General features: G+C 36.0%; 1 protein-coding gene across 1 annotated transcript in view; it reads right to left on the reverse strand.

Moving 5' to 3' along the window:
* Nucleotides 1-1,926: 1,926 nt before the first annotated feature.
* The window catches only part of Hcn1 (hyperpolarization activated cyclic nucleotide gated potassium channel 1), a 347,574-nt gene continuing 335,045 nt past the window's right edge, over nucleotides 1,927-14,455 (reverse strand). Inside the window, exon 8 of the mRNA XM_034523345.2 lies at nucleotides 1,927-14,197. Coding sequence (XP_034379236.1) covers nucleotides 13,248-14,197 — 950 coding nt within the window. The 3' untranslated portion in view covers nucleotides 1,927-13,247. The remainder of the gene's footprint in view (nucleotides 14,198-14,455) is intronic.

Genomic DNA, 14,455 nt, shown 5'->3' on the forward strand with positions numbered 1-14,455 from the left:
TTTCAGGAAACTGTCTCTTTCTAAGTAAGCCGCACAGAAGATTTTGCTCTGTGTGCAGCCAAACGCAAATGTATATAGGTGTATGTGCACACGTTTGAATCATTATACTCTACCAACAAGATGGCTATCGTGCTCAATTATTTAACTGCAAAAAGGTTGTATACAGTATCTGGTTAGAGCTGAGCCCTTCATACAATAGACTTCAGGATATATTTTACGGACACCCTATATATGTTAAGAAGCAGTAAGAATATACTCTCTAGAGTCACATACTCCTACTCAAGGAGAGTTTTGTTGAACTTATTGTGCCAACTAAGAAAAATCTTCCTAATAATTGTCCTTATTTATTCTCTGATTGGCTGTCCCCAAGACTACTGATTATGCAGTATCAGCTGTTCATAAACTTATCTGTAAGTATTAGAGCAGACACTGAATCCTGGAGCCTGTGACACAAAGAAACATTGCACTGCGTTTAGGTCTGGGTTCCTCTGGAAATGAAGTTGACTTACAGGTGTAGAAGCCCTTTCTACTGATGCTCATGCTACAGATCGGTTCTGATACAATTCATTGTGTCATGACTCAGAAAATTTTCACTTGTTGCATATAAATTGTTGAATGTAGGCCAAGCATTGGAGTAAAACATTTTGTAAGATTTCCATTACAGAACTCCAATGTCCACCCTCTGTAAGATAGAAGTTATATACCAGTCTCCTTTTAAAAATTATTTTTTTTACCTTTAATTGTGTAAATGTGTGAGCCTGTGTAGAGCTATGTGGTTGTGCATGCAGCTGCTCCCTGAAGCTAGACTGACAGATGACTGAGAGCTGCCCTAAGTCATAGGTGCTGTCAATACAATTATGTCCTCTGCACGAGCGGTCAGTGCGTCTAACTGTACTGTCTTTCTTGTGCACAATCTATCTTTCTCTGTGTGTCTGTCTGTCTGTCTCTGTCTCTCTGTGGCTCTCTCTCTATGTATCTCTGTCTGTCTGTCTGTCTCTCTCTCTCTCTCTCTCTGTCTCTGTCTCTCTCTTCGTAAAGAAAGCTAGTGATGGGTTTATGGGCAAAAATATCTTGTTGCACAAATTGGATAGCTCGTGTCAAGACCTCCAAAATCCAAGCGAAAATGGGATGCATAGGAGAGTCTGCAATTCCAGTGCTCTATGGGAAATGAGAGGCAGGCAAAGAGTCTCTAGAAGCCACAGTGACCAGCTCATCTCATGTATGCAGCAGAGGAGAGACTTCAATCCAAATGAAAAGGAAAGTCAGGGACCAATACCCCAGTTTGTACTCTAACCACACATATACAGTTGCATAAGTGCTTGATCAGATATGCACATGCACACACATACTCAAACATCTCCCTGTATCTCCATCTCTGATTCCATCTGCTACTGTTGTCTGTGGCTGTCCATCCATCTGTCAGTCTCTGTCTGTTTGTGTGTCTTTCTCTCTCTTTCATACACACACACACACACACACACACACACACACACACACACACCACATAAACTGATTTATGGAGGTGCTATGGTGATAAATCAGTGTAAAATGATTGATGTACAATTATGATTATCTGAGTCAGGTCCCAAGAAATCATATAAGGGTCTGTAGTGCAAGCCTAAAACTCTGTGCTGGGCATCAGAGAGAAGCATACCTCTAGGTTTGATGAGAAACCCTGTTTAAAAAACAAGGTGGAGAGCTATAGAGAGACATCAGATGTTGACCCCTGGTCTGTGTAGGTATTATGGGTATGCACACCTGCACACAGATGTACATCCATGTATACAACACACACACACACACACACGTAAATACACACACATAAAATAAAGAAAACTGAGCTACTCCATAAGTTTGTAATTAGAACACACCCACAGAAAAGTGTAGATAATAGAGCCAATCACTATAGCCAGACTTTCAAAACACTGCAAGTGCATAGATTTAATGGGGAAATAGAAGCCTTTACAGAACATTGGACAACTTATTTTTTTACAGTGATAGTGTGTAGTTGTTAACATTAAACAGTACCAGGAAAGATAATATATCAGATTATGTAGATTGAAAACATTGAAGGCTGTGATAGCAAGACAGTTAAAATGAGGAAATTTTAACATAACCGTTGTTCTTTTCTGCTCCCATAGAAGTGCCAGGAGGCAGGCTGTGGAAAGGACTGCAAGTTAAAGCAAATACTGCATGGCCTAGGGTAAAATAATGACATGTAAAACTGGCCATGACCTTCAGGATCTGTACATTTATCTAAGACCACCTTACTGTAACTTCCTGTGTGGCCAGGATTTTTTAATTGTGATGTGCCATTCCCAGATATATCAATTTACATGAAAGTTTATTTTCCTCTTCTAGGACTTTACCATGTGCGTGCATCTCCATAGTAAAATGCATGTTAATTCTCCAGGACTGTGCTAGAAAGCACATTCCCTGCCTTTGTGGCATCAGGTCTAGGATCCTGCTATTAATACCAACTCTTGAATGATTCTAATGCTGTTAATCCATGTGTCACAATCTCGGTAGTAAGGTACAGAAAGACATAGAACTATTAAACAGCCTGCGTGTCTGTGGCCATTGGTTATTGTTCACTTTTTTCTCTCTTAGGAATCATGCTTGACCATGGTACTGAAAATAGGATCTCCTCCCAGCCCTTATTCTTGGGCACTCCTTGGTACTCCCCTGCACCCCTTTTCTCTGATGCTTTATTCATGTTAATCTATGCTTTTACTGATTTGTTTGTCATCTATTTCTTTTTTAAAAGACATAAACTTTGTAGGGCACAACCATTTGTTTTTGTAAAAATTAAAAAGGAAAGATTTATATATTTTTAATTTTGTGCATGTGTTTTTGTTTCTGCATGTATGTATACCATGTGCTCCTGGTACCTTTGGTGAACACATAAAGACATTAGATTCCTGGATTTCTTGGAAGTGGAGTAACAAGCAGTTGTGAGTCACTGTGTGAGAGTAAAAACTTAACCCAGGTCCACTACAAGAACAGTAAATGCTCTTAACCACTGAGTCATTACTCTAGCCCCAAATCTTTATTTTTAAAATCATAATCATATTCACAATACCTAGGGTATTTCTTGGCGACACATTTCACTATTCAAGGATTGAATTTTATTAGTTAAAGGACACCTAAACAAGGAGCCAAAATAATAGCCTGGTTTGAATATATATATATATAAAGTTGACATAAGCAAAGGAAAACAGAGTGGCTAAATAACAGAACTTACAAACAACATAAAAGTAACAATACATCTAAATGAATCACTAGATATTCTTCAGATATTACCATTTGAACACCTCTGGCTAAGCATCCAGTACCTAATAGAAATATATAGGCTTCATTAATTAGGAAAATCTGTTCAATAAGATCCATGCTGCCAAATATAATTCTCAATAATTATATTCAGATTTTATGAATCTGGTCTTAAGAAACCTGTGGAAAATACAGTCAGTCCAATTTGATGTTGTCAAATTAATCTGAGTTTTCCCCTTGGTTTTTCTGTTAGTCACCTTATTTCCTCTAAGTCAAATCCTTTTTATTGTGTAATGTGCTGTCTTAGAGAAACTAGACTTTCAGTCAGTTATGGTGGCATGCACCTATAATCCAAACAGTCAGGCGGCAAGACGATCTCCACAAGTTCTTGGCCTATACAATGAATTCTAGAACAGCCAGGTTAGTGAGGTGATACAAAAATAAATATAAAAATGTATAGAAAACAAGAAAGGTGGAAATAGAGAATGTGGGAGGAGGAAAGAAAGAAAGAAAGAAAGAAGGAAGAAATGTAAAGGAAAGAAAAAACAATGAAAGCTTCATCAGTAAGAGAGTTATAGAAAGAAATTCCTTTGCCCATCAGTACTGATGATGGTAGTTCTCAGTCTTATTTATATGGGGGAGATTTTATCATGGTTCTTTCTTCTGAAATGATAACTAATCAGTAGAGCAAAAAGAACCTTAAAGTAACTAAAAAATTATTGCATATATACTGTGAGGCAATTCTTTGTTATGCTGGACAAATCTTTGTCATGCTATTCCCATAGACACTCCCACCGTCTAAGGATGGAACTTCTAAAGTTGACACTCTTTTTGTGAAGAGTGGTACTGATCATAATGGGAATGAAAAATGATTAACACTTGTGAGTTGACAGTCAGGAAAGAAGCTCACTGTTGTAAGTGTAGGAGAGGGGATACACCTTTGAAATTCAGTTTTATGTGAGCTCTGGTATCACATGTGATGGTGGGAAACCCTATCATCATGGCACTTCAGAGACTGCCCATGCATTTGTTTATCAGAAGACCTTTTTCTTTAACACTTCATTCTTTTCCTGCTGGTAGCTTTGCCTCTGTGTTTGCTTGTTTGTTTGTGGGTATTTTTATTTTCAATACACAGGGCACATTTTTAGCCTATGTCCAATCTGTATTCTCTCAACACTGTCCTTTCCCAAGTAGCCACATTGTTCTTGAAATTTGGTGCTTAGGATTTTTGGTGATGTCATTAACAACAACTGATATATACATGGATCTTGTTTTCCCCAAATTTTTTTTCCAAATTTCCTTAATTTCTGAGAGGTTGAAGTTCAACCTTGAAGTCTACACTTTCTGCTTCTACCAATTTCATAATAACTCATTCTATTTCTTTTTAATTTATTCATATTTAATGATTTGATTTAGGATGGCTATCTTGACTTAAAGTACCAAGATATTTGGGGGGTATATTTTAAACAAAGCACTTGACTATTTGAGTAGTTTCCTTTAATATACAAAACAATTTTATAATATACGAGACAATTATGGACCAGGCTAGGGAGAAAGGCCTACAGGGAGGAAATAAACTGTAAAAATATACTGGAGGAAAATCAGAAAGGTGTGTGAGGTTGAGTGATGATAGCTGTGAGTCCCCACACAATTAAAAACCTTCTTCTCAAATAATTTGAAGCACTCTTCCTATCTAGGTCAGTGCTATGTTTCTATTTGTCTTTAGAACAATCACTGTATACAGAACATGACAGAAATAAATGCTGAATGACGCCCTCAGATCTACACCTGTTATTCATCTGTGTCAATCTCCCTCTTTCATGGATCTGAGTTAGATGGCTTCTGCCGTTTATATTTCGCATGTTCTGAATCTGTTTACTTTGGAACTTGAGGCCTATAGATATTGTTTGTGAGTTATATATCAATTCGTGGCCTGGCTGGAAGGAAATTAAAGAAAACTATACATTAAAAATACAGATGGAGAACTGAAATGCGCAGTCTTTCTCTTTCTAGCAGGTGGCCAGTGTCTCTTTCTTTTCCTGTTTTCATATATAACATGAAGAGCTAATGGAATACATACAAATTTTCTGCACCCAGAGTATACTTATTCGTAGCAAGACTGTAAAGCTTTTAATGGATTATTAATTTTTTACATATAATGCCATTGAAAACATTAGAACTTTTCCAGCCAGAAGCTATATAATTTTTGTTATTATAAGAATATTTTTATATAAACATGGTGTGTAGAAGTGATGAATAGGAAATCCTCTGGATGGGTTTTTCAGCTGCTTCCGGTTTAACAGACATAACCTCACTTTTTGAGGAGACTTGTCAACTGAAGTCAATTGAATGATTGATTATAATATGTTACAGTCTAAAGCAGTGGCTCCCAACCTTCCTAATGCTGCAGCCCATTTATATGGATCCTCATGTTATAGTGATTCTCAACCATAAAATTATTTCCATTGGTACTTCATAACTGTAATTTTTCTTCTGTTGTGAATTATAGTGTACATATCTTTTTTTTCTGATGGTCTCAGATGGCTATTGTGAAAGGGTGGTTCGACCCTTCAAAGGGGTCATGACCCAAAGGTTGAGAACCACTGACCTAAAGGAAAAAAAAAATGACTATTTTGAACTAATGCCTGAAATCTTTTTATTACACTCATGACTTGCGAAGTGACCAACATTTCTAATAAAATACTTGAGAGGTTTTCTGGCAGGTCAATATTTCTACTGGGCATTTTCCCACATCCAGTTGACATTCAGATTTACGCTGAAGTTAACAATCTATAATCAACTAACTAAAAAAGCAATATTGTTCGGCAAAATTCCCTTACTTCCCTTCTCCTCTCACCTTCCCTCCATATTGCCTTCTTTGTCATCTTACTAGAAGCCCTGTCAAGTTTAATATAACACGGAGAGGCAGGTAATAATAATAATGGTCACCATTCGTTTTTAGCATAGAGCATGATAAAATAATGTAATAGGTTTTTACTTGCACACTTTTGAGAAAGGCTAGTATAAAGATAACCCACTTTTTGCCATTATCCATCTAAGGAGTTCCTCTAAGCAATCAAAAGTCAACACCATTTACTCATAAAAACAGTGTCTTATGTAAGCATTCATCCCATTAAAAATATGTGCAACATCAGTACTGAAGCATGGTTATTTCTGCCTCTCAGAAACTAAAAGTATTTTATATTTTAAGTCTGGCTGCCACTTACTCTTTTAATGTAAAATCCACACTGCTTTCATTCTCCATAGGCAGACTCTGAAACTGTATATGTTTATGCTTTCAGATCATCTGTAGACCTTTAGGGACAGCATATGAGCTATGCACATGGCTCTAACCTGACCATTTACCAAACTGAGGAACTATGGCTTGAAATTAATTTTGGCTAACTCCCAAAATGAGATTGCTGTTGCCAAGAAGAGATAAATCACCATTTTGAATAGTTATATTAACTTAGAATTGACCCTGAAGGCTGTTGTTGATTGGGAAGGCAAAAAGATTTTGATTGATGTTGTTTTGGGGATGTGCCTAGCATCTTATGATTATTCTGAGGAACACTATGGCTGCACCTTTCCATACTTTTATCTGTGAGCCAATATCATTAATATATATATTGGAACTTTGCAATAGAGATATATGGGAAACATATGCAACTTTTGCTGTGTGAATATTTTGTCTATAAAAAATGCTATTTAATCTTACTAGGTTCAATACTTAAATTTATATATCAGAATATCATACTTTCACTAATTCATAAGTGCATGTTTTCTTTAGAATTTTGTATACGACATTGGCAGTATAACTTACAGGAGTTCAGCAAGCAATGTTTACTTTTAAATACATAGGAACAAATGCCTTCATCACATAAATTGCTAAAAATAAATGACACCATACATTGGGCAAATTGGTTTTGGATCTTTCAAATGAATTATGCAATTACTTCCTTCAAAATTATCTCCCATTTCTGAAAGGTTTGCCACAATTTAAATGGAAACAAAAAATAAAGTTTTAGGAAAATAAGTTTGCCTCTACAAATATAATTTTTCTTTAAAGAAACCTCCTTTTAATATGATAGAATTTTGACTTCTGTTTTGGCAAAAGCCGGCTAGTTCTACTTAAAAAATATGAGTAGGGGCTAGAGAGATGGCTCAATGGTTAAGAGCACCAGATGCTCTTCTAAAGGATCAGGATTCAATCCCCAACACCCACATGGCAGCTTAAAACTGTCTGTAATTCCAATTTCAGGGGATCTCGTACTTTTACAGACACATGTAAGCAAAATACAAATGTAGATAAATTAAAAATAAATACATTGTTAAAAACAAATTAACAAATAAAAGGAAAAGAAATATAGGTAACTCTGAGTCTTTTTAATAAATCTAATAGGAACACAAGTGGTCCTGCCTTTTGAAGAACTGCTGTATGCACTAATTTTTGTAGGTGTGTCCAGTAACATTGTCTACTCATATGTTATAAGAATAATTATAAATACAGATTAATAAAGAGCCAATTCTCATTCAGTTGAATGATCATTTATGATATACTAGAAATAAAATATCACCACAGAATTGCTATGTTTGATTAAACATTGTCAACTATGTTGGTGGAACAGGATACTACCAGTTAGCTCTGAGAAACTAACTTCCTTTGAATCTACATCATTTTCCTGTCATATATTTTAATTCCTTTTTATTCTTAGTTCTTTGTGTGCTTGTCCTTTACTCTGTACTGTTTTTATATGCACAGCTGATAAATTTTTGGTCTTCCAAACTTATCCCCACTCTTTGGCAAACACAGGGTCTTTCTTCAGACCCAGTCTCCTCACAAGTAGTGTGAGGAAACAGATAGCTTTAGTTCTTACTCTGTCACAAATTAGTTTTATTTCTTTCACATTAGCAAAACATAAATTTCATCATGTAATCTTTAATTGCTCTACAAAATTAAGATTAAAGTATAAAATTATAAAACTTTTGGCTTAGTAACAAAAATGGCTCCTTAGCAGGGTTTAAATCCAATCTTACCCTTTCAAATGCATTTTCTTTGACCTATAATACATTTTAGCTTCAATAAGATGTGAATACTACCAATCACCAGTATTCTGGCAAACATTCATATTTTAGTAGCAAGTTTCATTCACCACTGCATATAGATGCTTTCTTCAAATTTCAATTTTTCTACCACAAGTATCTCAGACATAAATTAAAAGATATTCACACATTTTCTTTTATAATATCATCTTTAACAAGTCTTATGATGGGTCAGTCTTGACAAGGCTTTTTTTCCACAAAGTCTTTCAAGTCTTTATTTGTTACTACGCACCCTCCCTTGACTAAGGAAGCTGGGTTAGGATTACAGTGAGATGGAGAGGGATGCTCATTCGATGGTAGGGTTGGGTCCTGTCTTAATTTAAGGTGGAATACTTGGGTTATGGCTATCACACTAATTTTGATATTACAAAACACCATTTGTCTTGCTTTGAGTTATCTGGGAAATCAAAATTTGTACATGGAACAAATATACCATTCATCTCATTTCAGTTTTGTTTGGAAATTATCTTCACTCTTTATCACCATGTGTCAGAGAGACCATTTCAATATGAAGAAAAGGTAGTAATGACATTTCATCAAGAGAGCTGCATAAAGCGTAAAGCAACAGAGCAAATATCACTGACATATCCTTTGAGCTAGAACAAGGGGATCTTTTGTGGTGGTAGATTTATTATTTAACCAGATTTTTTTTTTTTTTTTTTTTTTTTTTTTTACTATATGAAGAAGCTTATGCTGTTTATACCTTAAAGCTAAACATGTGACCAAGGCCAAAATGACCTTTTCATTAAGTTAGCAACACACACAGTAAAAATGTTGATCTTTTCTGAAGGAGAGGTGTGGGGATCTGGAAGAGAGTGGTGGTGGGGGAGGGAAGAGGCTGAGGGGAAGGGGAGGTTGGGGAAATTGTATCAGGATATAATATATGAGAAAAGAATAAAAATGTGCCATTTATTAAAATAAAATAAAGCTGCTTTAGGAAGTCACTATTTTCAAGTGGTTATAGCAACTGCAAATCACCCTTAAATTGATAAAAAAAAATCTTTGAAAGAAAATCTCCAATATGATTTTGAAAATATTTTAGGAATTATTTTGAATAAAGGTAAAAATTACGTCATAATTGGTCCACATGTTCAACTGCATGTTTCATGACAATTTTTTGACTATTCAGGATTCAGTATAGCTCAATATTTGATTATAGTCTAGGCATAAATTTTTTCTTATGGCACAGACTTATGAATATTTATGTAGACATACCTATCATGTAGTAAATTTTTGTTATGGTTAGTGAATATTAACAACAACAACTGCAGCAGCAGCAACAACAACAGCATCAAAAACATATCCCACACTTGCATGGCATGATACAAGCTCTACAAGGATGGAGAAGATAAAAAGTGAGAAAAATCTTAGTCATCTAGTTTAATATTATAAAAATAAGGAAGGTAAGATCCCAAGGAGCAATTATAGTAAAATTACCAAATAAAAAACTTAAGTCATAAAAATATATGGAGGTATTTTACACAATAATCCTGAAAAGGAATCAAGGTGATTTGTATTTTGAATCATAAGTAATTCTGATTTTAGTATAATGTACCTAAAAGTTGAAATTAATCATATTGTTTAAATTGTTCACATACTGTAGGAATTATTAGAATAGTGACTGTTTTTTTTTTTTTGTAGTGCCCTTAAAATACCATGTTCATTTAAGTGTGTAAATGGTAGAATAACCAACCTTTAAAAGTGGAATGACATCCACTTGGTAACCATTAACTTATGGAGAGGTCACAGAGACCTGGAGGCAGGCTGTGTGTTTGAGGAGGACAACCAATTGAAATATCACATGTTATCCTCCTTGTGTTTAAGACCGCTTCACTATTTATCCTCATTGTGATAAATCTCTTCAGAGGCCTTTGAAGAGCCCAGAGAAAACAAGTCATGCACATAAATTAAAACCATCCCCATATCCAATAATATGTTTTGAAACTGGAGAAACAGCACATACTAAAGAGACATGGGGTAGAGAATAAAATAACCAAATTTTACTATATGAAAAATTAAAACAAAGAGATGACTGGGAAATCTATATTCTATTTAAATTATGTTCATTTTGTACTTGTAGAACATCTATAACAATTGTATAGTGATTTTCAAAAACAAATATTTTTGGAGCTTATACAAAGACAGAAAGACAAGCAAATCTGTATTCCTCAATGAGTTAAACATTTGATTAGAGTTCAACAACAAAATAAAATATTCATAATTTGGTTTATTTTCTTTTGGATTTATTAATAATTTTAATATATATTTATATATGTATGGCTTTGAGCAAAGACAAAAGAAATACTCTAAGTCTTCCCTGGTCATACAGTGGAAAGTATCAGCTATTGCCCTATTTCCTCAGCAGCAAAAGACCATAATACAGTTCTTTCTGTACAGATTAAAACTCTATACTTGAGTTTAACTATGTACAGAGAAAAAAGGTCAAGTTCCACCTAGCACTGTACCTTTATATTACAGGAATGTCAATCATTTTCTCCTTAATCTAAATATATATAGATACATTCATACATATGTGTATATAATATACCCTGTATCATTTTGTTACTTTAACATATAAACCTTAGTGTTCTTTGTCCATCAAGTACAAAGTGAATAAAAATTTTATGGTTGCACTGAATGACCATGCAATTCAATTTTGCTGATGTTTTCCAATAGTGCTCAAAAAAACTTGATATATAAAAATATTTTACTACCAAATGCATTAATTCTGCCAAATGTAAACCTTTAATAATTTAAAGGACTAGTGCATGATCTTAACAAGAGGCTGATTTTTATAGTTTAATAAAATAAAAGAGTTTTGTACTGATATGTGAAAGGTCTTGCAACTTTTCCACAGATTCTAGGTAGGCTGAACGTTCTCTCTCTTACACCATTCCCAACAGGCGGTCATTGGTTGCCAGCATGCCAGTAATAAATAACATCACATTGCCTAACATTGTTGATTGTTTCACACAAGGTAAGGTCTATTAGCAATTGAGTGTAACAACTCATTTTGGTTTCATATGTATTAGATCCATAAAGGCAATGTAGCTCCACTTTAAACCTCTTGCTTCTGCTTTTGTTCTTGGTCCTCAAGGCTATCTGGAGGCCCTGTCCCAATAAAATGTATTCTCTTTAAGTTCTTAAATAGATCATCTGTGCCTGTAATGTCAAAGACCTCCATGTCAGGCCACTCTCTTGAGTTATTTATAGAACTCAGGCACTAGAAACCTTGCTGTTGTGTTCCACTTATCTGCCACATGTGTGAGGTGCAATAAAGACACATGATTGCTAAGGGACGTCTCTAGAAGAGGCATCATGGTGCCCACAGAAAGAATTAAGGAAACAAGTGAACAAACAGACAATGCTTTTGGACAGCTCAACTCCGCCCCTGCTTCCTGTCACCAAGTCCATATAAGTTTCAGCACATTTGAAAGAACAAACCTCCTGTCTATCTAAGGACTATGTAGGTTACCACATGCCTTAAGATTTACTAACTGCTTAGTTACAATATACAAAGGGCAAAGGGTGTATTTCCAAACAGTTGTGATGATATATATTTATTTCTTCACATTAACATCACAATAAACTACCAACTAACATGAAGACACGGAACACATTTAACTCCAAAAACAAGCTGTGATTTGCAAATAATTGTTTAAATAATAAGAACAGCAACAATATTAAATGAAAGTGAAAACCTCACTTCTAGAGTTAAGTCAGAGATCCAAGTCAGCCTTTTAAGAATTTTAAGAGAGGCGATTAATGAATAGTTATACTCTTCTAGAAGTGAGAAATACTGTAAGCCTTTTCTTACAATAATTGGTTTGAATCTACTTTTTTTTTTGCCCCCCCAAAAGCATGCCAGGACTAGGTTCAGATGCTTGATTATGTCAAGAAGGAATAAAAGTAATGATTTTTGGTGTAATACAAGCAATTTGTAGGTTCAAGCATACAATTTTTGCATAAAATATTGCAGGTTAAAAATGATATTGTAGGTCTCAAGCCATTGCATTACATTTGAACAGTTGTCACAATTCTTACGTTTTGTGAACGTTAAAACTCTAACTTTTGAAGTGAAGCAATAAAACTAAATTCTTAAACAGTGACTTTTACCTTTATACAACACAGAAGAGTTACTTTTATTTAGATTGGAAAAGTTATTTACAGCTAACATTGACTGAGTCTTGGTAAAGGTCCAGTAACACATGAAGACAAATAACTCCTCACCTTTCTCAAAAAGAAAATCAGTGAACGTGTTAGAGGTTAGAGGAAGCCTCAACAGTGGCGATGGTAGTCTTCTAGGGTGGCTGAGCGTGTAGTGTGTTCCTTCACCTAACTCAAAATTTAAAGCACCAAAATACGATTTAGAGCTATAAACTGGGATTTGTTTATTGAATCCCGCATAATTAACAACCTAGATGCAGAGGCACAGCTAATAAAAGAAAGCTTTGATTGGTGCTTTGCGGAAACTAATTGGAGTTGCCTTTTTTAAAAATCAGAGTTTTGTTTCCATTGACTCTAAGAACTCTTCATAAAAGGGAGAAACATATATATCAAAGGAATTAAGTAAAAGATTAGAAATTAATGATCTTACAACAACATGTTAAATCTTTTAATGGTTTTAAAGAAAGGAAGACATGTAACACTGAATGTTATACAAGTCTTTTGAACTTCTTTTGGGCATTTAAATATATATATATATATTTAATTATATATGTATATATGTTTTTAACATTTGCATGTAGGCCAGAGGTTCTAAAATATCTTTTCAGAGTAGGCTATAGGGATCTATCGTGAGATAGAATAAAATAATATCTGAGAATATTCTGTTTATTAGAGTATTTCTTTTCTGCTTTGACAATCAGCAAGAATCATAAATTCGAAGCAAAACGTGGTTTTTCTGCATCTGGGTCTGTGTTTAAGACTGAGGGAGACTCTCTCTGCACAGCTGCTGGTGGCGGGGGTGCTGGAGGCACTCCTCGGTTGGGGGGGATGGCTCCCGAGGACATCTGTCGGAACAAGGTGACACGTTGTGGCACCGTGCTCCTGCTCCCTGCCTGAAGGCCAGTGCTGTGGACTGCTGCCACGGGTTGAGGGATGGAGGCCAGGGACTCGCCCACAGTGGGATGAGGTCTGGAGATCATAGTGGAAACCTCATGGGGCAGCGAAGGCTGCGAGGCTGAGAGGGGCCTGACTTCTCTAGTCAGGTTGGTGTTATGAAGAGCTTGCGTGCTCTTGTGTACTTCATTTTTCGGTGTGGAGCTACCAGGTGTCTGTGGCTGTTGTTGTTGCTGTTGTTGTTGCTGCTGCTGCTGTTGCTGCTGCTGTTGCTGCTGCTGCTGCTGAGGCTGCTGCTGAGGCTGCAGCTGAGTCTGCTGTACCTGGGACTGCTGTAGCTGCTGCTGAGGCTGCTGCATGAGTGATAACTGAGATGCAGTGGGAGAGGCATAATGGAAAGTTCGCGTGGCCAGAGGGCTCTGTATAGGAGGACTGCAGACTGCTGTGGTATAGGAGCAGGGTGAAAGGATGGCTGAGGGTTGGGGCGTCTGTGTGCTGGGACTGGGTGAGTGCAGGTTGCTGTGAGATAAGCTGGTTGCAGTATAGACTGGCGGAGACTGTGTCCTCATGCGGGAAGTTGGAGTGGTGGTCGAAGATGTGCAATTCAGGGCTGTCATTTGAGGATAGTTGATTGGAGGGATAGCTTGTACCATCTCTCGGTCATGCTTCACAATCTGCTTCAGGATCTCATTCTCCTGGTTGTTGAAAACACCAGTATTCAGATCCTTCTGGAACTTCTGCAGGAGAATAGAGTTTTTCTTGCCTATCAGCAAAGGAAAAATAGGCACTTAGACAGGTTGAAAAGAACTAATAAAGCCACACGGGCCTGGCTACTCCAGGGTGACTTATGTCAGCGTCATGACCAATGGGTTCAGAAGTCAAGAACTTACCTGTCACCATCAAACAGAAATAAAATTTCTGCGTATGTATAATTTTGCATCTGTTTAGAAATCTTACCCTCTATTATTAAAAAAAATTGAAAAGAATAAAGATGACAAAAAGGTTGCTTTATAAAAGAAAT

The sequence above is a fragment of the Arvicanthis niloticus genome, chromosome 19 (assembly GCF_011762505.2).
Source record: "Arvicanthis niloticus isolate mArvNil1 chromosome 19, mArvNil1.pat.X, whole genome shotgun sequence".
Classification (NCBI taxonomy): Eukaryota; Metazoa; Chordata; class Mammalia; order Rodentia; family Muridae; genus Arvicanthis; species Arvicanthis niloticus.